Source organism: Macaca fascicularis, chromosome 3, assembly GCF_037993035.2.
Source record: "Macaca fascicularis isolate 582-1 chromosome 3, T2T-MFA8v1.1".
NCBI lineage: Eukaryota > Metazoa > Chordata > Mammalia > Primates > Cercopithecidae > Macaca > Macaca fascicularis.
This window is the reverse complement of record NC_088377.1, coordinates 147,617,015-147,642,228: the sequence shown is the minus strand read 5'-3', so window position 1 is coordinate 147,642,228 and position 25,214 is coordinate 147,617,015. Positions and strand designations below refer to the sequence as shown.

At 39.1% G+C, this 25,214-nt stretch overlaps 1 protein-coding gene across 3 annotated transcripts; it reads left to right on the top strand.

Moving 5' to 3' along the window:
* The first annotated feature begins 1,932 nt into the window (after nt 1–1,932).
* On the top strand, nt 1,933–24,936 carry SYPL1 (synaptophysin like 1). 3 transcript variants are annotated; one of them, XM_045388621.2, is made up of 7 exons: nt 1,933–2,030; nt 2,307–2,378; nt 3,135–3,212; nt 15,159–15,283; nt 16,573–16,780; nt 22,296–22,484; nt 23,503–24,936. In XM_045388621.2, the coding sequence occupies exons 1-7, from the start codon at nt 1,980–1,982 to the stop codon at nt 23,635–23,637; spliced, it is 858 nt and encodes a 285-aa protein (XP_045244556.2). In that variant the 5' UTR covers nt 1,933–1,979; the 3' UTR covers nt 23,638–24,936. The 3 variants fall into 3 exon arrangements, with proteins under 3 accessions (XP_045244556.2, XP_005550527.2, XP_045244554.2); XM_005550470.4 differs by lacking the exon at nt 3,135–3,212; XM_045388619.2 differs by lacking the exons at nt 1,933–2,030; nt 3,135–3,212 and having other exon boundaries at nt 2,203–2,378.
* The last annotated feature ends 278 nt before the right edge of the window (nt 24,937–25,214 follow it).

Sequence of the window (25,214 nt, the reverse complement as noted above, 5' to 3'; positions counted from 1 at the left end):
AGGAAAAGTAACCACCACGCCTTCCACTGGTGGGCTTGAATAAGAAGCAGGAGAGGCAGACAGAAGCAACAGAAAGTTTAGCACAGAAGCTGAGAAAGGGCCTGGCCAATTCCAATTTCTAAGGCCTTCAATAAACAAAAAGAAGAAGAGATGCCAATATTGGTTTACTAAGTTATGGTATGTTTTAGATCTTTAAAGTTAATTAATAAAGCTGCATGTGAACATATCTCTAATCTGTCAAGGCATATCTCATTTTGAAATAACATTAAGAGCTGGGCACGGTGGCTTATGCCTGTAATCCCAGCACTTTGGGTGGCCAAGGAGGGCAGATCATGAGGTCAGGACTTCAAGGCCAACCACCTGGCCAACATGATGAAACCCCGTCTCTAATAAAGATACAAAAAAAATTAGCTGGATGTGGTGGCGCCCGCCTGTAATCCCAGCTACTCAGGAGGCTGAGGCAGGAGAATCGCTTGAACCCCGGGGGCAGAGGTTGCAGTGAGCTGAGATCACGCCATTGCACTCCAGCCTGGGTGACAGGGTGAGACTCTGTCTCAAAAAAAAAAAAAAAAAAGAACGAACGAACGAAAGAAAAAAGAAAAAGAAAAAGAAATAACATAAGTCTAATTTGAATCTTCGTGAATACGAAGCTCAAGCTAAATAGTCCTACTATTCACTACTCCGTCCCCAGGTGCCTACCCAGAAGACCTCAACAGAATGAGAGTAAAAGCTTAGAAAAACGGGCTAAAGAGAACAAAAAGAGAAGTACTGAGAGGAAGATTCAGAAACAAAGTAGAAAAAAAAGGGAGAGAGAGAAAGCTGAAAGACCTGGAACACCGCTCATCGTGGTCTCAGATGCACCAGGTAGCAGTGTATGGTCACCTTGCACTCACCTAGCCCTAAGGGGTATTTATGATGCTTTGTTGCTTTAGTGGGAGAAATCTGCAACCATCCATTTGATATTAGGTGCTCACTGAGGACTAACTGTGCTGGGGACTGAGGAACCGGAGCCAAGATAAAAATAAAGATTGTCTCGGTCTGCATAGAAAATGAAAAGTATTCTTTGCACTCTCTGGACAGCAAACAAGGAGATAAACAGATCTCGAAAGAGAAAGGGTTCGCTTACTAGAAAGACGTTCAATAACAGTTGTCAACCCTGACGGAATAACCTCAGTGGCAAGTAGCCTGCTAAATCATATTCGTGCTTGAAATTCAGGTAAGTACTTGGAAGCTGATTTTTCATATACACCAATATGCCACATTCCAGCTGTCCAGAAACTTTCCAGGTACTGAGGAAGCCAGCAAGGAGATCACACTACCTTGGGGCTCCCGTAACAGGGTGCCAAGAGGAAAGTATTACCTAAGCCGAATCTTAAAGGAGTTAGCTTCTTGAAGAAGGAGACCAACAATGCCTCAAAAAGAGTACTCTCGACTGACAGGGTAGAAGAGGTGAAAGTGTAGGTCACCGAGGGCCTGTCCGGCCACGCCTTGTCTTTTAGGTATAACCTTTCTTCATTTTTCAACCATGGCTGCGATGCTAACTTTGAAAATAAACCTAACTTCCGTAGGAATCTTTGGTGATTCACACTTTCGAGGCACCCCACAGCATGGTGGCCAGAAGTCTGTCGTTTTGCAATTTTAATCAAAGGCCCCTAACACATGTCTTGAAACGCGACTTCATCTGTGCCAATACATTGTAAATTCATATAAAAGTTGAGATCTGTGAAGGGGAGGAGAGGCCGGCTTCGGTGCAGTGAGCTCAGCTGTGGTGAGCTCTGGGTCAAGTGAGGGTTTCTCTGAGGGCAGCACCCCCCAGCTGCGCAGGCGCGGACGTGGGAGCCCCCGGTCCAGGGCGCTCCGCAGTCGCGCGGGTCCGGAAGCGCGGCGCGGGCCCGAGGAGCGCACGCGTGCACGCGTGCGCAGGGGGAGACCGAGCGCCAGGGGCTGAACTGCAGGGAAGGGGGCGCGGCGCACGCAGCATGGCGCCCAACATCTACTTGGTTCGCCAGCGGATCAGTCGACTTGGCCAGGTGCGGCCTGAGGCGGAGCCTCCCGGTCCCCGCCCCGGCCCGCCCCTCGCCTCCCCAGCCGCCCTTCTCAGTCTCTGTCCCAGAGTCTCAGCCAGCTGCTCAACCGCCGCTGCTCCCCCCCCGCCCCGCCCCGCCCCACGGCCGCCCGGGCCCGCCTCCGAGCCCGGCCAGCGCGCCCGCCCCGCCTGCCCTTCCTCGCCGCCGGGCTGCTCGGGTCTCGTCGGTCCCCTCCTTCTCCGCCCCGTCGTCCTGACTCTCTCTCCCTCCTTCCCTCAGAGGATGTCCGGCTTCCAGATCAATCTCAACCCTCTCAAGGAGCCCCTCGGCTTCATCAAGGTCCTCGAGTGGGTGAGTGCAGCCCGCGCCTGCCAGGCCCGCAGCCGCTCTGCGCGGCGCCCTAGGCAGGGAGACGGGGGCCTGCGAGCCGGGACGCTGCCCTGCCGCGCGGGCTTTGAGGCCGCCGCCCCGGGACTGGGAGTGGACGGTAGGGAGGGCAGGGAGGCCGCGGCCTGGGCCCGCGCTGGGCGGAGACGCCGCGGCGGGCGTCGAATCACGAGCTCCTCGGCCGCCTGGCTCCCCTGGGAGCACCCTCCCACACCGGAGCTCCCCTCTGGGTGCCCCGGTGGAGTGGGAGTTCAAATTTCCCCTTGGCTCCACCGCTTCCCGCAGAGGAAGGGAAAACTTCCTGCTGCGGTCTAACCGAAACCCGGCGGCTGGTGTCGCGCTCTGCGGAGAGGCTCAGCGGGTACGTCCCAGCCGGTGCCCACTCGAGGTCCAGCTCCCTGGGAAGCCGATTTTGTCTTGTAGACGTGATTTGGCGAGCATTCCGTTCTTAATTTGTTTTTAAGATGGGCTCCGAGTTAAAAATAGTCAAAAATAAACTGTGGGCCAGGGGAACGAAGGAAAGGCCTTTTAACAAAACGCATGGAGTCAGATCGGTTCACTTAATAACACGTTAGGAATGAACATCGAGTTTGTTTTGGGTATTTCCAAGCAACATCCTGCTTGGAAAGTCAGCTTTTAGTCCTTTCCTGAGAACACTCAGGAAATTAACAATCATTAACATCAAAGAACACTTATTAATTCGACCTTGGCAATGATCAGTCACTTGGAGGAGTTGGTGAATATACCTGGCACTGCGGGCTTCCTTCAAACTTCGTGGCCCACTACGTATTTCTGCAGGCAAGTTGTGTTTATAGACAGCAGCATTTATATCCATAGCTTTTTCGCCCTTTTCTTTAGTGATAGAGTGGTGAAGAAGAATAAGAACTTTCAATTTCCTGTTATAAATAACCTACCGGGGATGTTTTTAAAAGCAACTGAAACTCAGTTTCTCTGATGGGTACCTAATGTGATTTTCTACTTAGACCATTGTAACCGCCCAAGGGGTTAGAGGGTTTCACCATTCACTGAACATTTTGTGTGTTTTCTGAAAACTGAAGTAGTGCTGACTTCACACGAATGACTACTTTAAAGACGCATAAATAAATATACCTGATTTTTTTAAACCTAAGTCCAGATTTAAGTATAAAGAAAACCATGATTAAAGCATTTAAAAATTGCAAGAGGAAAATCGCATTAACGAGGCTAATCAAATATAAACGTTAAGAAAGTCCTACATCTAGATTTAGTCTCATTGAGGATTATAGTTAAATTTATAACTAATAATTTAGATTTCCACTTAAATGAAGAGGCAGCTGTTTATATCTGTGCTTATATTATTTGTCAAGTTTTTAAACAACTGTAGATTTAGCTTTTTCCTTAATATTTCAAGCACTAGTGATAAGTTCATTCGTGTTCTGATGTATTTTGAAGAATACCCTTTTTAAGCATCTTACGGAAATACTACTTTCAGTTTGAACAGCTTGTTATTACACAGGAGAGCCTTTTATGAAAAGACTACACATTGTTAATGGTGTGGTAAATATTTATTCAATGAATATTTGACTATTTTATGCCAGATCTGTACTAAACACTAGCATACCAACATGAATAAAACATGGTCTTTTTCTCATGATCTATTAAGGATGAAGGACATAAAAATATGAAAATGCCATATAATAAACTGAAATAAAGGTGTATGCAAAGAATAGTAGAAGAAATGAGGGAGAGAGCATTTGCTTGGAGGAACTAGGGAGGACTTCATAGCTGAAGGAATACTTGAAGGATGGGTACTGGTTCACTTGGGGAGTGACTTTCTAGGCAGAAGGAATCTTACATTCAGTGGTAGGAAATGCTGAAGCAGCATAACCCTGTATGAGAACTTAAAAGTAATTAGGGGTTAGTTGGAATATATACTGGGTTGGAGGATACAGTTTGAGATTATTCTGAAAACACTTCAAAGAGGTTCGCTGCTTCTAGGGTTAATCTTTGGGAATCTGGGCCCTTAAGAAAATGCATATGTGCAGGGTACAGAATATTGGAGTGTTTATTCTACTCAAGCCCATAATCCCTGCCGTAGGGGATGGGAACTTACTTAAAGGCTTTAAACAAGTCAATAATATGACTAATTTTAGGCCCTCATAATTCCTCAATGAACAAATTTCTCTTCCTCCAATTCTGAACTTTCCAAACCATCCCTCTACACTGCTGACAAAATGAAAATTTCTAAAAGGATGGATTGGAAAGGTCAGAATTGGAGGAAGGGAAATCTGTTGATTGAGGAATTATGAGGACCTAAAATTAGTTTCAGTAGAACTGAAGGGGGGGTTTACAAAAGGGGGTTACAAATTATGTATGGAAGGTAACGAAGAGGGAGGACCCTAAGATGACTGCTGTCTTTCTGACTTGGTTGCCATTAGCATCATTATTCAAGGTATGTCAGGAGGAGGAGGAGGAGCAGATTTTTGTGGAAGGTCAGAGGTTTCAGATGTATTGAGTTTGTGGTCTTTTTAGATCTTTTGGAGGTATCCTATAGGATACAGTTGTATATATGGATCTAGAATTTAAAATATGAGTTTGGGCTGCAGATACAGCAGATATCTGCCTGCAAAGGAGAGAAGGAATGGTTAGGAAAATTGAGGGAAATAGTGCCTTGACATCACTATTAGAATTTCAAGAAAAGAGTACCCCAAAACATTAGGTGCAATAGAATGGTTAAGTAAAATAAGGACTAAAATGCATCCCTTGGTTTTACTAATCATACTGATGGTGGCTTTAGCAAGAGCAGTTTCAGTAAAATCAAAAAGCCAGATTTTAGTAGGCTGAATGAAAGTGTGGTAAGAAAGTGAAGACAGCATAAACTGCTGTTTGACTGTGAAGATGGGAGAAATCTGGTGTTTACAAAAAAAAGCCACTAGTTCAGCTTACAACTCAGTTGCTTAAATGCATTCTCTGGAGACAACCATTGTATTTGGTATGCAACAAAAGTCTTTATTTGCATTTCCCATTTTATCATACTGAGAAGAGAACTCAAGGGTCAAGGTTTAATAAAATTTTTACTGCTTCATCAGACATTCTTAAGTAAAACCGGTGTTTGTTGTTGTTGTTGTTGTTCGTTTTTGGTTTTTGTTTTTGGTTTTTTTTTAACTACAAGTGTGTGGCAATGAAATAGAGTTTGGTATTCTTCTTGATTCTTACTAAGCCCGGCAGTTTTCCCCACCAGTATGTCTGCTTCATCGGTACAAATGTCAACACAGTCTAAAAGGCAAATAATGTCTTAGTATTGTTAGGAAAATGTTTTACCTCCATGAACTCCTGAAAGACTCTTGGGAGCTTTCAGGGGTCCACAGACCACACATTGAGAATTGATGAGGTAAACATCACTGGGGACCAGAAACAGAACAGAAAATATGGCAAGGAGAAAGACTATTCCCAAATTTGGTAATTATTAATAAATCTGGAGAAAACTCAACTGACTGTCTGGATTTATGACTTAAATAAAGCTGAGTACTTAAAAGTGTAGAAATAAAGAGATATATATAGCCACTCAAGACCTGGACCAATCTACTTGCAGGCTTAAGGTCTGGATTTGTGATAACTTGTATGTTCACTTATGTTGGTGGTTTGGGGGTCCCGTCATAAGGTGTGGTGTTTGTGGACTAGGGGATTCAGAAGACCAAGCAGAAATGACCATGACCATAAAGCCACTAGACAGGGATAGAAGCAGGAGGGGACAATCAAGTTGAGCCTATATCAAATATCCTAAAACACATGAAGAAAACTAATTTTTACTTAAAAACCCAAATTATGTCAGTGGCAACAAATGCTGTCAGTTTTCCACAAAGTGACAGGCTTATTTCAAGACAGCCAGCCAGATCAACAGTCAGGATATTGATTCACTCCAGAAGACATGAAAATAGTAGAGCAATTAGAAAATGATTTTTATTTTTCTGTATTTATTTATTTTGAGACAGAGTCTCTCTCTTGTCCAGGCTGGAGTGCAGTGGTGTGGTCTCGGCTCAATGCAACCTCACCTTCCAGGTTCCAGAGATTCTTCTACCTTAGTCTCCCGAGTAGCTGAGATTACAGGCACTCGCCACTACACCCAGCTAAGTTTTGTCTTTTTAATAGAGACGGGGTTTCACCATGCTGGCTAGCCTGGACTCTTAGCTCCTGACCTCAAGTGATCCACCCGCCTCAGCCTCCCCAAGTGTTGGGATTACAGGCATGAGCCACAGCACCTGGCTGATAAGTGATTTTTAAATAAATATATTTAGGTTCCTCGGAGATTTAAGGTGACATAAAGATGTTTTCAACATACAATGATTAGGAGTTAGCAAAAAACTAGCCGTTTATTTCAGCAGGAACTCTAGAGTTTACTTCTCATTATCCAATTTTTTTTTTTTTTTTGGAGATGGAGTCTTGCTCTGTCACCCAGGCTGGAGTGCAGTGGCATGATCTTGGTTCACTGCAACCTCCATCTCCCAGGTTCAAGTGATTCTCCTGCCTCAGCCTCCCAAGTAGCTGGCACTACAGGCATGCGCCACCTCGCCCAGCTAATTTTTGTGTTTTTAGTAGAGACAGGGTTTTACCTGGTTTCACTAGGATGGTCTCAAACTCCTGACCTCAGGTAGTCCATCTGCCCCAGCCTCCCAAAGTGCTGGGATTACAGGCATGAGCCACTGCACCCAGCCATAATCCAAATTTTTAAGGGTTATTGAATTATCTTGGCAGACTATTTAGAATTTTCTACTATTGTACATTAGAAGCAAACGGAGATAGAGTGAAACTGAAGCACTTTGTAACTGACTTTATTGCCCAGTGGGAATAAACTGAAATATCACCATCAAAAACAATACATGTTTTAAAATGAATAACTTTAGCAAACATTTCAGACTTTGACTCATAAAAATCAATACCTTGGCTCTAGGCATCTAATCTTTTGATTGTAAAGGCAAACGTGCTGTAATAGTTCATTTTAAGTATTGAATGATCATTTGACTTATTAAAACCAGCATACATTTGTTTTGCATGTAAACATTCATACATAATATATTTTTATATCTATTTTTGAAGATTTAAGTTATTGCTTTGATAAACTAAACCTTGGACAGAAAGAAATTTAAGTAGATGATTTCAGATTAATGGCGAAATTAAATAGCAGTGAGGATCCTGCAGCTAGAAACGTGTAAACAACACTCATAAACCAGGTGAATACTAGTATTCTCCTGTAGAATCCTCAGAATGAGCATGGTCTAGCAATAGAAGTTAGGTCTCCAAACTCTTTTTAAATTTTATTTATTTTTTGAGACAGGGTCTCACTCTGTCACCCAGGCTGGAGTGCGGAAGCACGATCACGACTAATTGCAGCCTTGACTTCCCCAGGCTCAAGCTTTTCTCTCACTTCAGCCTCCCGGGTAGCTGGGACTACAGGTACACACCACCATACCCAGCTACTTTTATAATTTTTTATAGAGACAGAGTCCCACCATGTCACCCAGGCCAGTCTCGAACTCGTGGGCTCAAGTAATCCTGCTGCCTTGGCCTCCCAAAATGCTGAGATGAGCCACTGCACCCAGCCTCAAGAGTCTTTTTTGTTTGTTTGTTTCTTTGAGATGTAGTCTTGCTCTGTCACCCAGGCTGGAGTACAGTGGCGTGATCTTGGCTCACTTCAACCTCACCTCCCATGTTCAAGCAATTCTCCTGCTTCAGCCTCCCAAGTAGCTGGGATTACAGGTGCCCACCACCACACCCAGCTAATTTTTTTTTTTATTTTTAGTAGAGACGGGGTTTCATCATGTTGGCCAGGTTGGTCTCGGAACACCTGACCTCAGGTGATCCACCCGGCTCAGCCTCCCAAAGTGCTGGGATTACAGGAGTGAGCCACCGTGCCCAGCCTGCAGAGTCTTTTTTTTTTTTTATCATAAATGCCTATTAGTACAAAATTTTATGGACAGAGCCACAATATGCATCTACAACTTAAGATGCATGTTTTACTATGTCAGTTAGTATCTTAAGGTATATTATATACTCAGTGCAAATTTTGTTTATATTTTTAAATCCTTGTTTCAGATACTATTCTGATTATTTTTTGTTTTGCCACCTTCTTGTGATCTCATTAAGTAGTCTTTTTTTACCTTGTAATATGGCTGATTAATCATAGAGTATACGTAGAGTATGAATGCTTCCATTTTCTCTTTTATACATGAGTGTGTGTGTTACCAATCTGTAGTTTCTTTGAAGACATTTTAAAGCCACAGGACAATTTTGTGAAGGTTAGTTTGGTTAAAACTAGACAATTTATTCCATAAATCCAGGCCCACTCACATTGTAATGCATGAACACTAAAAGTGAACGAATAGGTGAGGTTATCACTGTCTGTCCTTCCATGTGTGAGATTCCCCTTACCTTCAGGATACCCACATGCTGTACTGACATGTGACCTTCTGATGTGCATGCCTAGCATGGGTTTCAGTGGTATATTAATTGCAATAAAGCTTCAATTCCTTATTTAAGTCTGAAAGTAGATCTAAATAGAAGTTTATATATTTTCTTCTGGTGCACCAGTTAATTGACTACTCCAGTCTACTTTGGAGACTAGTGCTCCAGAAAACCAGGCTGTAATTTTCACCCTGAGGTTACAATTCTGTGAATAAGATCTGCCATGGTGGTCGTCTAGTATGGGTCTGGTGGGCAGAGAGGTAAGTGAGACTGTTTCTCTGGATACTTGGGGCTGTATGTGAACATGTAACTTTTCTGACCTAAACAGAACCTTGCTGTCACCCTGCCCCTGGATTCTTACTAGTTACTCTGCAGATAGAATTCCATGTCAGTAGTTTCAGTCATTCTTCATGGGGTAGGAGTGTATGGGAAAATGAGTTTCAAAAGTGGCCAGAAAATATAAATCAGAACACCAGTACTCCTTCATTTTAGACTAGGGTTAGAAATTGAAATGGTCATAGGAACCACCCTCTAAAGTAAATGAGTGAAGCAAGATGTTTAGAAGAAAAACAACAGTATCTCATTGATTACTTACTGGCAACTAACACACATCCTGAGGGCTGTTAAGACAATGGAGAAGCAGATAACCTAGAAAGCACATGCTCTGCCATAAGTGACATCTGTCACTCAGTTCTCTCTGATTGTTGCTTTATGAGAATGTGGGTCTGATGTTGCCATTCTTCAGCTTTCCCATACACACTCGGGAAAAGCAGGAAATCCAAATTTTTATATGTAATATTGAAATTAATAATTAAATTAATTTAATTTATTAAATTAGTGATATTAAAACAATGACAGCAAATTCACATTTTTTGTAATACTGCAAAGGCCTCACAAATATATTTGCAGGCCAGGTTTTACCATCAGGCTGCCAGTATATAATTTCCAGTCTAGATCAAAATAGCAGTAGAATATAGGGAGAAGTGAGATAGTTGGATATTTTGCCCTCATAATTTTGTGCTTTGTTTAATATAAAATATGTGCTTTTGTCCCTTCTTTCTATAAGATAAAGACCAGAACTGCTGTCGTGATATTTATCTATCCTTATAACAAAAAGCTTTAAAATGATAATTATGTAAGATTCAAAATATGGTTTTACTTATAAGTTATTGGAAATTATTTTTTCCTTAAGCAGTTATTTAGTGAGCATTTGCTATGTGTCAGGTTTTCTGCTAGTCATTGAAAATTGAAAATGCTAAACAAAACCAGGTGCAAAGACATGATAGTCTGGCAAAGGAGCAGTAGAAGTAATAGTCTTGAAAGCAACAAGCTGTAGTGCTGTATGCTATTTATTTGCTACTTGTTATATTAGGAAATTCATTTTTCTATTTAATTTTTAAATTTAATTTAATTTTATTTTATTTTTAAGACAGGGTCTCACTGTGTTGCCCAATCTGGTATTGAACTTCTGGGCTCAAACGATCGTCCTGCCATGGCCTCCCAAAGTGCTGGAATTACAGGCATAAGCCACTGCACCCGGCCCCATTTTATTTTTTATAAAGCAAGTTACACAAGAAAAATGCCTATAGTAGAGTTCATATATAATAGAGTTAATGTCTGTGATAGCTCAAGAGAAGAATCATGAGTTCTACCACAAGGAATGAGCTAATTAGAGATGGGGCATTCCCAGAAGAAGCAGCATATACATTTAAGACATAAATACATGGTATGTTTCAGGAACAGTAAGCAGTATAATGTGACAGAATCATACAGTACCTGGCAGTGATACACTACAGATAAATCTGTCTATAAAGTTGAGCATCAATCAGCCATGCTTTTTATGCCAAATTAAGAAGTTTGAGCATTTTTTGTTTAATTTAGGTTGAAAAGCAATTGAGGAAATTCCTTTAAATGGGAAGGACATGATCAGATTTTTATTTCAGATCAGTGTGACATCATTCTAAACTAGCTCTGTCCAGTACAAAAAAATACAATGGAAATCAAAAATGCAAACCACATAGTAATTTTCAGTGTTCTATTAATCACACTAAAATAAGAGGAAACAGGTGAAATTAATTTTAACAATATATTTTACTTAATCCAATCTATCCAAATTATTGTTTGAGCAAGTCATCAATATAAAAATTAATAAAATATTTTACATCTTATTCATACTAAATCTTCAAAATCTAGTGTGTATTTTGCAGTTGGAGTACATATCAATTTAGATTAGTGGCATGTAAAGTGTTCAAGACTTATAAGTAGCATTACTGGGTACTGCAGCTGTACTGCCCACATTATAGAAGATGAGTATCAATTGGAATGAAATTGGAAATGAGAGGAAGCGTCTGCTGGGTTACGCCCAGTGAAAAATGGTGACGGCCTGAACAAAAATATTGGCAGGTGTAATGTAGTCAGGTAAACAGAGCTTTTTAAAAAATGGTTTTATACTCTAGGTAGTCATATGCAACATGTTTTTGTTTTGTTTTTGTTTTAATTCAGCATTGGATTTCTATGATTCATCTATGTTGATGTAGGCAGTTGTAATTCTTATATCTTTTTTGCCATATGACTTCCCATTGTAAGAATATACTATGGTGTTTTATCCATTTTCCTGTTGCTTTTCCCCTCCCCGTTTTTTATGAACATTCTTATACATCTCTTAGTACACGTGAGCAAGGGTTTCTCTTAGATCCATATACTAGTAAATCCTTTGTGACATTATGTTTATTATAAATATGTTCACCTAATTGGTAGCTTGTTTTACGTTCAACAGCTGACTTGATTACAATTTTTTTTCTGTAGTTGAATTTAACAATCTTTTATGGTTCTTTTAAAGACTTTTTACTTTTGTGTGCAGCTCATCTGGGCCATTTACTGAACAACTCTTCCTTGTATTAGTTATCTATTGCTGTATAACAAATTACGCTGAACTTAGCAGTTTAAAACAAAGGTCTGTTGACCTTTATTAGGTGAGATAATAAATCTCACCCATTCTTCTGTGGGTCAGGAATCTGGGAGCAGCTTAGCTATGGTTTGGGCATAGGGTCTCCCATAAGATTGCAGTCTAGCTATTGGCTGGGGTTGCTGTTATCTCAGGGTCTCCAGCTCATTCTCATGACTGTTGGCAAACCTCAGAGCTCAGTCATGTGGTTACTGGCAGTCCTCAATTCCACACCGTGTGAGTCTCTAAAAGTTGCCTCAGTATCCTCCCAACATGGCCACTGGCTTCCCCCAGAGAATGGGAAAGTTCAGGAGTGAGAAAGGAAGACAGAAGCAGTCTTTGGCTGGGTGCGGTGGCCAAGCCTGTAATCCCAGCACTTTGGGAGGCCAAGGCCGGTGGATCACTGGAGGTCAGGAACACCAACATGGTGAAACCCTGTCTCTATTGAAAATACAAAAATTAACCAGACATGGTGGTGGGCACCTGTAATTACCCCTGCTACTCCTGAGGCTGAAGAAGGAGAATTGCTTGAACCTGGGAGGTGGAGGTTGCAGTGAGCTGAGATTGCACCATTGCACTCCAGCCTGGGTGACAGAGCGAGACTGTGTCTCAAAAAAAAAAAAAGGTTGCAATGTTTTTATAACTGAGTCTCAGAAAAGACATCCCATTTCTTCGCAGTACCATATTCTATTCTGTAGAAGCAAGTCACTATATTTAGTTCACACTCAAGGGAAGGGAAATCAAACTCCACCTCTTGATGGGAGTTTTATCAAAGAGTTGGTGGGCATATCTTTAAAACCACCACATTCCTTTCCTCTGTGATCTACAAATCAACTCTGTTAGATACAATTTGTCTTATACACACTAGTCTATTCCTGGCCTCCTTATTCTGCTCCATTGGTTCAATTTGTATATCTAATTTCTTTTCATTTATATGCTCAGGACTCATTTTCTGGCCTTTTCACTCTGTGTATTCATGCATATTTATTCTGAGAGAGTATTGATTCTTCTATCTTTACCTTTTTTTTTTTTTAACATAAAACATTATTTAGTACGAATAATGAAAAATGACTTCATGACACATTTTCCAAGGAAAGTTATTTTTACATATTTTGAAATCCTATGAAAACCAGGGATCACCTCTTAACAGTTAAGACCCCAAACTATGTGCTGGACATTACCTCAGACTCTTCCCTTCTGTAACCAGATTCTTTTCATGTATCTCTTCTTTGTGGGGGCAGGGAGGGGAAACAAACCCTTGACAATTATTATAATGTGGATTATGGCCTACAAGACTTAAGGCCCTGGAATAATCCATGGGAGGCATTATATCAAGTGTTCAACAGTGAAGGTTTGATATCAAATCTGCATTGAATTTTATCTACTACCACTTGCTAAGTGTGTATGATCTTGAACAAAACCAAGTCCCTGACCTCTTTAAGTTTCTATTCTAGGGAAAGACAGACAAATTAAGTACTGTGTCAAGCAGTGGTAATTAGAACAGAGGAGAAATAGAGTAGAGGGAATAGGTTGTGTAGGAGTGCTGTTATTTGATATAGTGTAGTGAGGGGAAGGTCTCTCGGAGAAGGTCATACTGGAACAGGAAGCTGTGGAAGTGAGGGAGTGAACCATGTATTCTAGGCAGAGGAAATAGCCAGTGCAAAGGTCCTGAAGGAAGAGTTTATCCCATGTCACTAAAGGTGTTGCACGGAAAGCAGTTTGTGTATACAGATTAGGTAAAGGAAAAAGTAGCAACATGAGGTCAGAAATATAAGGGAAGAAAGGATCTTGCAGGCCTTTATATGAACTTTGGTTTTTATTCATAGAGAGCTCAAAAGCCATTGGAGGGTTTTGAGCAAAGGATAACATTTTCTGCCTTACATTTTTAAAAGATTGTCTTGGCTGTTATGTTGATAACAGACTGAAGCTGGGGCAAGGGCAGAAGCAGAGAGACCATTTAGTGTAAAATTCAGGCAAGAGGTGATGGTAGTTCAGATCAGGAGGCAGTACAAGTGGTCAGATTGCAAATGTATTTTGAAAATAGAGCCATCACCACTTGCTGAAAGATTGAGCTCTTGGACTTTAACAGCACATCTGGAGTTTTTTGCTTATTTGTGTTGTTTTGTAGAAAATTCACAAGTACAAAAATAAAAAGGAATTATTTTTTATCTTCCTTTGAGAGGTGACCTTGAAATTTTGATGCATAACCTTTCTAGTTTTTGTTGTTTAAATTTACTTTATATGTAATGAACACTTTCTATGTTGTTAATCTCCAACAGCTATATAATGTTTCATTGCATGAATGAATGAGTGGATGAATTATAGTTTGATTCCCTCTCAACATTTAGGTTGCTTCCACGTTTTTTGTGTTTTAGATAGTATTTGAGAGAACATCATTCATTTTTTTAAGCATATGCATGATTAGGAAAATAAGTCTCCAACAACTTTTTGAGACCTGGAAATACCCACAAGGGAGGCTTAACAGGCTCATGAAATAGTATTTCTTCTTTGCTTACAGCCTCTTGGCTTTACAAATTACTGGTAACTTGCATTCCAAATAAAAATACCTCCAATTTACCCATTTTGATTTTGATACTAATAAATGAGTCTCCCTCTATATTTCATACTAATACTTAGTAGATACACTAAAGTATGAACAAATGAATTGTCATATGGGCTGGTACATTAATTTCTGTATTATACTCAGGGGAAAATAAAATCACATTTGTCGAGGTTTGCAAATGAATGTTTTAATGTCTTTCACCATTTTAGTTTGTGTTTAAGGATTTCTAGAATGTAGCCAGGCATGGTGGCACACTCCTTAGTCCCAGCTCCTTGGGAGGATCACTTGAGAGTTCAGGGCTGCAGTAAGCTGTGATTGTGCCACTACACTTGAGTCTATACAACGGAGTGAGACTCATCTCTTTAAAAAAGGGTAGTGGGGAGCTGGTCACAGTGACTCACACCTGTAATCCTAGCATTTTGGGAGGCCAAGATGGGAGGATTGCTTGAGTTCAGGAGTTCAAGACCAACCTGGGCAACACAGCGAGGCCTCATCTCTAATAAAATTCAAAAAAAGATTAGCCGGGTGTGGTAGTGCACACCTGTGATGCAGCTGCTTGGGGGGTGAGGTGGGAGGACGGCTTGAGCCTAGGAGGCCAAGGCTGCAGTGAGCCCTGATCATGCCAGTGTATTCCAGCCTGGGCGACAGAAACCCTGTCTCAAAAAAAGAAGAATTTCTAGAATGTTAGTGAGCCAATTTTTAATAATCAGTGTGCTTACAGTTTTAGTGACCCTTGTTTGGGGTGTAGTAATGCTTATCTTGTTTTTTCTTTTGTCTTTTTTCATCTTACTTTGTATAGATTGCTTCTATCTTTGCTTTTGCCACCTGTGGAGGTTTTAAGGGCCAAACAGAAATTCAAGTGAGTTGTCCTCCCACAATTACCGAGAATAAAACTATTACAGCTACTTTTGGTTATCCATTCAGGTGAGTTATATTTATTTTAATGGTTTCACTACTCTTTTTACTTTCACAGGGAGTCATTAAGGTTTCCAGCAATTTATTGATTGTAGAGGGTAGAAAATTTAGATTGCATGCTCATTGGTAAGTGATCATTACCTCCCAAACTGTGGTACACAGACCCATGCCTGTCTAAAAACATCTCCTGGTCTGTAACAAAATAGGACAGAAAGTGAGAGTAAGTGTTCAGAAACTTTTATAACAATGTGATGTTGCCTTGATAATTTTATTCTAACAGAGTAAAAATAAAGCAAACTAGAGATTGTTCTATCACCTTAATATAGGAAGCCCTAATGTAGAAGGAAACATAACTTAGAAAAATCCAGATTCTCAATGTTTTTTGCAATTACTGAATATTTATGTCTTTATATAGGTTTAAGACATAGATGTATATAAAGAGATTCCGTATTTCATTCATTAGCAAAAAGCCATACTTTCTTAAAGTAAGTGACTTTACTTATAGAAGAATATTTCATCTGTGAAGTCTTGTTTAACATCAGTATCCATTGAAAAGTTTACTGAATATGTCCTATGTTTAAGCCAGGGTGAGAATCTTCTTTCACTTACTAACTTTACTTACTTGACCCTAGACTCAATTTTTTGGTCCAGTAATTGGAAGTGTTATCTTGTAAGGCTGTTTTGATGATTAAATAAAATCTCCATATTAAAGATAAGTCAGATAATAAGTGGTTAGTCATCATCAAAACCTCTCTATCTTGTATCCTTTCTCCTAGACACTTCTCACAAGGAACTGTTACAGCATCTTTAGTGACAAGTCTTTTACAATTTATGGTTGGGAAAAATGAAAGGCAATATTTATTGTTAGCAACTATTGATCCAGGGTTAAAAATGTGAATCATTGTTGTAATTGGCTCTCTTGGGGCTAGTCACACATACTCTGCCACACAAAATGAAATATGATGTCTCAAAGTATAAACCATGTGGTATAATCCCTCCTACCTAATTTTTTACTGCAGGAAGATAGTATCTGGGTATGAAAGTATTTAATTCAGTCTATATTCAGTGTATCGTAAACCAATACCAGGTATAACTTATATACATTTATTATGAAAATTTTGGTTTACTTAAATATAATATTTGAATTTTACTTTTTTTCCCCATTTTTTTTTAATATATTAAAAAAATATGTTTTTAATATATTTGGGGAGTATTTTTTGAAGTGTCATTCATTGTTTTGCATAAATGTTTCTGTCTCTGCTGGGAAAGTTCAATAATTCATATGTTTATTTTAATAGGTTGAATGAGGCATCATTTCAGCCACCTCCAGGTGTAAACATATGTGATGTAAATTGGAAAAGTTACGTTCTCATAGGCGATTACTCTTCTTCTGCACAATTCTATGTTACCTTTGCAGTGTTTGTGTTCTTGTACTGCATTGCTGCCCTTCTGCTTTATGTTGGCTACACGAGTCTGTATCTGGATAGTCGTAAACTTCCTATGATTGTAAGTAATCACTTTATTTTTTTAATACAAAAATAATTTGTATAAGCTAAATATAGATTTTCTTATACTGGAAATAAAAATTCTTGGTGTAAGCCAGTTCAGCATATTTTGGCCTGTGTTTGCCACAAGATTGAGCTCTCTCCCATTAAGTTTAACTCAATTATTTTAGCCTATTTGCACTATAAAGAAAGTTTGTTTCTTTTTTAACTCTATTTTAACTTGGAAGAAACTCACATATGTAATAAAGCACATCAGGTTACAAATAGCAAAAAAATTAAGTCGAAATTAACTCTTTTAATTTGAAGAATTACTTATCACAACATAGTCTCATAAGTCTTTCTGCTTCTTACTTTTTTTCTTTCCCTGAAGGCTCACTTTATACTTCTACAAAACTTATTGAGCTTAATTATCTATATCTTGGGTTCGCAAACTATGTCCCAGAGGTCACTGTCTTATTTTTTATTTTTACTTCTTTATTTATGTATTTACTTTTTGAGACAAGGTCTCGCTCTGTCGCCCAGGCTGGAATGCAGTAGCACTATCTTGGCTTGCTGCAGCCTCAACCTCCTGGGCTCAAATGATCCTCCTGAGTAGCTGGCACAAGCCACCATACTCAGTTACTTTTTGTGTATTTTTGTAAAGTCAGAGTTTTACCATGTTGCCCAGGCTGGTCTCAAACTCCTGGGCTCAAGTGATCTGCCTGCCTTGCCTCCCAAAGTCCTGGGGGTTATAGGTGTGGCCACCGAGCCTGGCCTTGTTTTTTTTAAATAAAGTTTTTTTTGGAACTCAGCCATACAAAATCATTTACACATTGCCTGTGGCTGCTTCAGTGGTTAAGTTGAGTAGTTGTAACAGAGATAAAAAATAGATTTGCTATTTGGCCCTTTTCGAAAGAAGTTTGTTGATTCCTGGTCTATGTCCCTAAACTCCTTAATTTAAAATCAGACCCAGATAATTCTTATACTCAGCCTTAGTGGCAGCCATGAACTAATTTTGAATCTTTGAGGTATCAACAAAGGACTTAGATTTGAAGTCCTGATACTTTTGGCTTCAGAGCCTACTGAGCTAGAAATATTCTCTGAGATTTAGTTAGTAGGATCTGCCCTGGATTATTGGTGGCAAATCCAGAGATAAATCATGGTTTTAAGTTACACCTCCACTATAAAAGAGTAACTATAGGCCGGGTGCAGTGGCTCAAGCCTGTAATCCCAGCACTTTGGGAGGCCGAGAGGGGTGGATCACAAGGTCAGGAGATCGAGACCATCCTGGCTAACATGGTGAAACCCCGTCTCTACTAAAAAATACAAAAAACTAGCCGGGCGAGGTGGCGGGCACCTATAGTCCCAGCTACTCGGGAGGCTGAGGCAGGAGAATGGCGTGAACCCGGGAGGCGGCGCTTGCAGTGAGCAGAGATCCGGCCACTGCACTCCAGCCTGGGCGACAGAGCAAGACTCTATCTCAAAAAAAAGAGTAACTACAAAGTCAGTTATTAGTAACTTAAAGGGAGAACAGAGGTGTTTTTTATGTGTGATACTGGTCATTCATATGTATGAGAAAACACATCTGCTAATTATTGTGAAGTTACTTTAAAGGGAAGGCTATTTAAATATGAAGGAATATTAAATAAGATTACAAATTTTATTTACTTACTTATTTTTAATTTTTGCTGCTGGATCATAAGAATGGAAATGGTAAGTAAGTAATACAACAGTCTTCTATCATTCAGATTTATTCTGTTTCTTATGTCATAGGAGACATAAGAAAACTAGAGGTTTGCATAAAATACTTCTCGGTTGTTAAAAAGATAAGATGTCAACTGTTTTAATTTGCAGTGCTTATCCAACATACATGTTAGGAATCTATGTTTTCTGCAGACTTTTCAAATCTTATTGAAAAGGGAACTAGAATGATCTTATAGATAATTACATTTCGTTAAAATTCTTTATAACTAGAAGCTATTTCTCGCCATTTTGTCATTATCCCAACAAATTTTTTTACTAAATCTATCAATGTGCCCTTTATTTCTCATATTTTGTCTAGTAAACTTTTAAAAATACTACACTTCTTAAAGCAGCATTCAGACCTGTTTTTGTAGGTGGTTTTTCTGTCTGATAAAACTATAAAACTGACCTAGTTGTATCATTCAGAAAAGTAAAAAGTAATTTTCCACCTCAGAATGACCAATTAGTGGTCATATAAAGAAATAATCCAGAATTGGTTCCTTAAGTAGGTTTTTATTGTTATATAATGGGTGCTTCTTGTCTATAAAAGTCTAGCTTCTAAATTTAATTTTCAGTTCTATTTTTAATTTAACCATAAAAATATTTAAAAGTTTTCTTTGAGAGACTGAGTGCAGTGAGAGACTGATTACAGACTCATGCCTGTAATCCCAGCACTTTGGGAGGCTGAGGTGGGTGGATCACTCCAGGAGGTCAGGAGTTTGAGACCAGCCTGGCCAACATGGTGAAACCCCATCTCTGCTAAAAATACAAAAATTAGCTAGACATGGTGGTGGGTCCCTGTAATCCCAGCTACTCTCGAGGCTGAGGCAGGAGAATCACTTGAACCCAGGAGGTGGAGGTTATAGTGAGCCAAGATCACACCACTGCACTCTAGCCTAGGTGACAGAGCAAGACTCCATCTCAGGGGGAAAAAAAAGTAGAGGGTGGGGGGTGGGTTGAGATACCCAAAATTAAAGATATAGCCAAATATGAAATTAATTTTTAGGTACTATTAATGAGCCCTTTTAGCAATATTCCCAATTCTGTGCTAAGGTGTTTCTAGGAGTATTTCAATTATGAAAATTTAAATCTACTTCAATTCTCTTTTGAAGTAAATATAGCACTTTTTTTGTTAAGTAGCAGGAGTTTAAGGTTTCAAGGCAATGTGGAAAATTGAGAATACCAGAAAATGAATACAAACAAAAATAGGGTATCCCAAATTCTAAAAATCTATGAATCACATTATGAATTGTTGGGAGGAGTAGAGCTGCCCTGGGCAGCTGCAGGTCGTGCATTGCAGAGCTCCAGGTGGCACCATTCACTTAGAGTGCAGTGTGACTAGAGTCCTGAGTAGAGCAAATACTATCTGAAGGGACCAGAATTCCCCCACGTTCCTTCAACCTAGGTTACTTTGTGCATCATTTTCAGAAAAGTTCCTGCTTTTGAAATAGAAGAATGTCATACCCCAAGCCATCCAAGTGGATTTAAGAGCATAACCAGGAAAAAAAAAAAAAAAAAAAAAAGAATTTGGAAGGAAGAAAATACCTGAAAATTAGGAGGATTTGACATATATAGATCAAAGTTGTGAACTTTTCCGTAAAGAGAAATTATTTAACATGCGATACAACCTCATGTTACTCATCAGTTTTCCAAAAGACACTATTTCTAGCAAGTGTTTAGAAAATGTCTACCTGGGCCGGGTGCGGTGGCTCAAGCCTGTAATCCCAGCACTTTGGGAGGCCGAGACGGGCGGATCACGAGGTCAGGAGATCGAGACCATCCTGGCTGACACGGTGAAACCCCGTCTCTACTAAAAAATACAAAAAACTAGCCGGGCGAAGTGGCGGGCGCCTGTAGTCCCAGCTACTCAGGAGGCTGAGGCAGGAGAATGGCGTGAACCCGGGAGGCAGAGCTTGCAGTGAGCCGAGATCTGGCCACTGCACTCCAGCCTGGGCGGCAGAGCGAGACTCTGTCTCAAAAAAAAAAAAAGAAAAAGAAAAAGAAAATGTCTACCTGCAGCAGAATGTATAGCAGATGTACAGCAGTAAAAAGGGGAGTACTTCCACAGTGCAGAAAATATAAGCTATATTTCTAGGCTTTTCTCTTTGATCTAGGTTTTTTAAAAGGACAAGTAGCAGCAGAGAGCTCAGATACAAAGTGCATGTACTTTCGTGTTTGTGTAATTAGTAATTATTTTTGGTTCTCTAATCTTAAGTATTCATTCAGTGTTGTCTTCACCAAGTGGGCAAGCTATATAGCATAGCTTCTATATCTCGTAAGAGGTCACTGGTATTTATCCTGAATATTAGGTTGGTACAAAAATAATTGTGGTTTTTATCATTAAAATAAATAGCAAAAACCGCAATAACTTTTGCACCAACCTAATAAATGACTAAAAGGTGGCTGGCAAAATAATTAAAAACTAATTGGGTTTATTTAAAAAACAAAATGCTTCTGTGATAAGCTCCAAAACCCATTCTGAGGTTAGAAAGATTTTTGCTGCAGATGTATAAGAGCGCCTGTCCTTGAGTGTATGTATATGTTTAGCATATATAGCATCCAAAAGATAAAAATTTTATATTATTCCTAACCTGGTCATTAATTTGAAGGAAGATCAAACAAGATTGGACTTATGATCTAAAATATTAAAACCACCCATTAGAACCATTTATTCTAAAATATTAAAACCATCCCATTCTTTGTAATAAATAGCAAAGGATTCAGTACAGAGTTAATAGTGATAAGGTGTCTTGGGAGATTTTTGTTGTTGCCTTTTTTTTAATATAATGAGCATTCTTAAAATTTGTGGTTAGGAAATTTAAAGGAGATACCGTTCTGGTGTGTGCTTTTCACCATTTTATTATCCATCTCATGGAGAATTCAGTTTAAAGTTAGAGCTTTGCAGAAGAAGGATAAGGGAGTTGAGAGTATATGCAAGGGATGATAACGAAGGCCCTTAGAGTAGAAATTGATTAAAAGAAGTGAGAATGGCTGGGCGCAGTGGCTCACGCCTGTAATCCCAGCACTTTGGGAGGCTGAGGTGGGCGAATCACCTGAGGTCAGGAGTTCGAGACCAGCCTGACTAACATGGTGAAACCCCATCTCTACTAAAAATACAAAAAAAATTAGCTGGGTGTAGTGGTGGGCACCTGTAATCCCAGCTACTTGGGAGATTGAAGCAGGAGAATCACTTGAACCCGGGAAGCAGAGGTTGCTGTGAGCTGAGATCATGCCATTGCACTCCAACCTGGGCAACAGAGCGAGACTCTGTCTCAAAAAAAAAAAAAAAAAAAGTGAGTACATTAGTGAAGTGGTGAGACAGTAAGAAAGCAGTAGGATCAGATTGTAGGTCTTGGTGGGGTCAAAGGAGTTTTAGGATTGGGGTGCCAGAGAGAGTGAGCTGGAAAGAGGTGTTATCGGAAAATGGGATGATCAAAAACAGAGTATGGAAGGATACCGTTATTGGTGATGACAAGGTCCAAGGTATGATCCTGGGAGTAAGTGGCTGAGGTGAGGTTATGATGAAGGGTGTATAAAACTTTGGTTTCTAGTGTGAAAATCTTAGACTTCTGAGGAGATGACTGAGTCTTATTTACTGTTGTAACTCAGGCACTGTGCTTGTAACACTAACAGCAATGTTTACTATGCTCACTGACTTTTTTAATAAAGTATATCATGAAGGCCATTTCTCAGTACCATAAGGTTGAATGTAATCTCAGTTTCTTCATCATGGATTTGAAATTTAGTATTAAAATTAATTGTTCATTATTAACTCTTACTGATTTTTGCTTTAGGACTTTGTTGTTACACTTGTTGCCACTTTTTTGTGGTTGGTGAGCACTTCTGCCTGGGCTAAAGCTCTGACAGATATTAAAATAGCTACCGGTCACAATATTGTTCAGGAACTTTTGCCTTGTAAGAAGAAAGAAATACTGTGTTACTTTGGCTCTGTGACCAGTATGGGATCCCTAAATGTATCTGTGGTATGTATGCATTATTTATAATTTATTTCATATACTTGTTTAAAGTACTAGTAATTCAAGAAAGCAATAGCTTTCAGTAAATCTCTGGATGATTTTTATTTTTACTCAGCTATCTGAATTCTAGTTACAATATAGTGGTTAGTGAAGAAAAGTTTGTTTAAAAAAAGTATTGCCTGTAAACAAGATCATGATTTTATTCATCTCTGAGACTTTCTTTCATCTAGTCAGATTTACATCTGAGAAGATTAATTTTTTTTTTTTTTTTTTGAGATAGAGTTTCACTGTGTCGCTCAGGCTGGAATGCAGTGGCATGATCTTGGCACACTGCAACCTCCACCTCCTGGGTTCAAGTGATTCTCCTGCCTCAGCCTCCCAAGTAGCTGGGATTACAGGCATGTGCCTCCACTCCTGGCTAATTCTTTTGTATCTTCAGTAGAGACAGGGTTTCACCATGTTGGTCAGGTGGTCTCAAACTCCTCCTGACCTCAAGTGATCTGCCTGCTTCAGCCTCTCAAAGTGCTGGGGTTTCTGGCGTGAGCCATCACACCCAGCCAGGAAGATTAATTTCTTTGAGGTTGACTAATTGGGATGGGAAATAAAGTTGTGTGACTCCTCTTTTTTTGTAGCTGCAACTGTTGGATTGGAGTAGAAGAGATGGTAGGAGGGGGTGATAAGAGGTAAATGGGAAAAGGTACACGAGCAGTTGATAATCATTCTAAATAGGAGGAAAGTGAAAGCATTCGGAAGAATAGCTAAATCTCTTAGCCATGATTTTATATGTTACAGATTTAGAGATTTAGCCTTATTTCATTGGGAATAAGTCATTTATATAACCACATTTTGTACGTTGAAATATAGTCTTCCTTCTTTATTTCACATTGTGTTTAGTATTAAACTTTAAGTGAAATAATGGCGTACTGCCTAAAAATATTTAAAGAAAAAGTGAGATTTTTTTAAGTAGGGCATGAATTTTTATAAGTAGGTATTTGATTTTTATATTTATTTTTCTCTTTCGTAGATCTTTGGCTTTCTGAATATGATACTTTGGGGAGGAAATGCTTGGTTTGTGTACAAGGAGACCAGCCTACACAGTCCATCAAATACGTCTGCCCCTCATAGCCAAGGAGGTATTCCACCTCCTACCGGAATATAATTAAAGGGAAAAATACACTGTATGAAGTATATGTTGATACTATGACATGTTGCCAACATCTTGAGAAGCATTATTTGTTTCTAATAAAAGTAATGGCTTTGTCAATATATTGGTGGGTTTAAAATTTTGCTGCTTTTTTACATAAAGCCTGTGCCTTTCCTAGAAAGTTAAGATGTAAATGTGTTCTCACATGTAAATTTGAAACTTCAGGGGCCTATTATTAAATGATACACATTTTGAAATGAACCATAATTTTTTTCACTAAGCTGTTTGCCTTCCAAAGTGTTTACACCTTAAGCCTTAACATGTATCTTCATTCAGAAAGCAGTTATATTGTCATACCATAGTAGGAAGAAAAATCTTTATTTGGAATATACACTACTGTAAGTTTGTACAGATCATATACCTAAGACCCGTCTTTGCTTAAAAAGCCTTGATTACATAAATATGTAGGAAAAACATATTGAGTTCAAAATTTATATCTAACATTGTTTATGTTACGATGATTTTAATTGCAAAGACTAGGTGTATATTTTTTTCTGTTTTTCTAAATGACCCGTGGTACTTAATAGGTGTACTAAAATTGTGTTGGGAGCAGGGATTTGGAAATTTCTGATAGATGTGTAGTTAATATAGTAATTCTGTTTCATGAGATATAATCTATTATGCTAGTGGTTTAATAGGCTTGCTATATAAGTAGAAAGAACATGGCTCAACTAGATATCTTTATATGTATGGGCATTACTCTTAGTGATATTTGTTTCCTGTCCTTTGTTGCTCATGCTATTTAAGTGCAGGCTGAGACCCAGCCTCTTTGTAATCAAAATAATCCACTGTTTTTTTGCAGACCCTATTCACAGGGTTAAAAAAATTAAGATTGCTTTCCATGTTTGAAATTTACCATTGAGAGTCAATGAAGTTGCTATTTTGAGTTTAGCATTGATATTGTGAAAATAAATGCAATTTGGATTTCATGTTTCTTAATATTCATTCTTGTTTCACAAATGAATGATTAAGGAATTATGCATCATAAAGGAACCTAAGTGAGGTATATGATGAGTGTATTGTCTTTGCACACACACATATAGGTATATTCTGAATACAAGCTTATTCACATTTTGCTTCCTAATCTTTTTGTTGTACAGGGATTCAGGTTTCTTATTCTTACAACATGATTGTTTGTATGTGAAGCACATCTTGCTGTTGCCTTATTTTTGATGCTTTTATTCATGATAAGAATTGTCAATATAAGAATGTATATCTTTTTTGCAACCAATTTAATAAAGGAGTTGAAAGAAAGAGTGCACTGATTGTTAATATTACAAAGAAACCTTCATCTTAAAGGCATTGAGCAGTACAAAACAGAACTGATTTTCAAAGCAGGAAACAGAATCACAGTTTTATTGTTTGGCAAGGAATACAACAGACAGAAGTGCTTTGGAGACTCTGGTTTTACCCTTTTTTCTTCCGACCTCATTTAGAAAATACTTATTTGTAACTCTCAGATTAAGTTTTCCTGATACACCTTTTCTCATTAATTGTCTAATTAACTAGCAAAGATTCCTGGTTGAGTATAT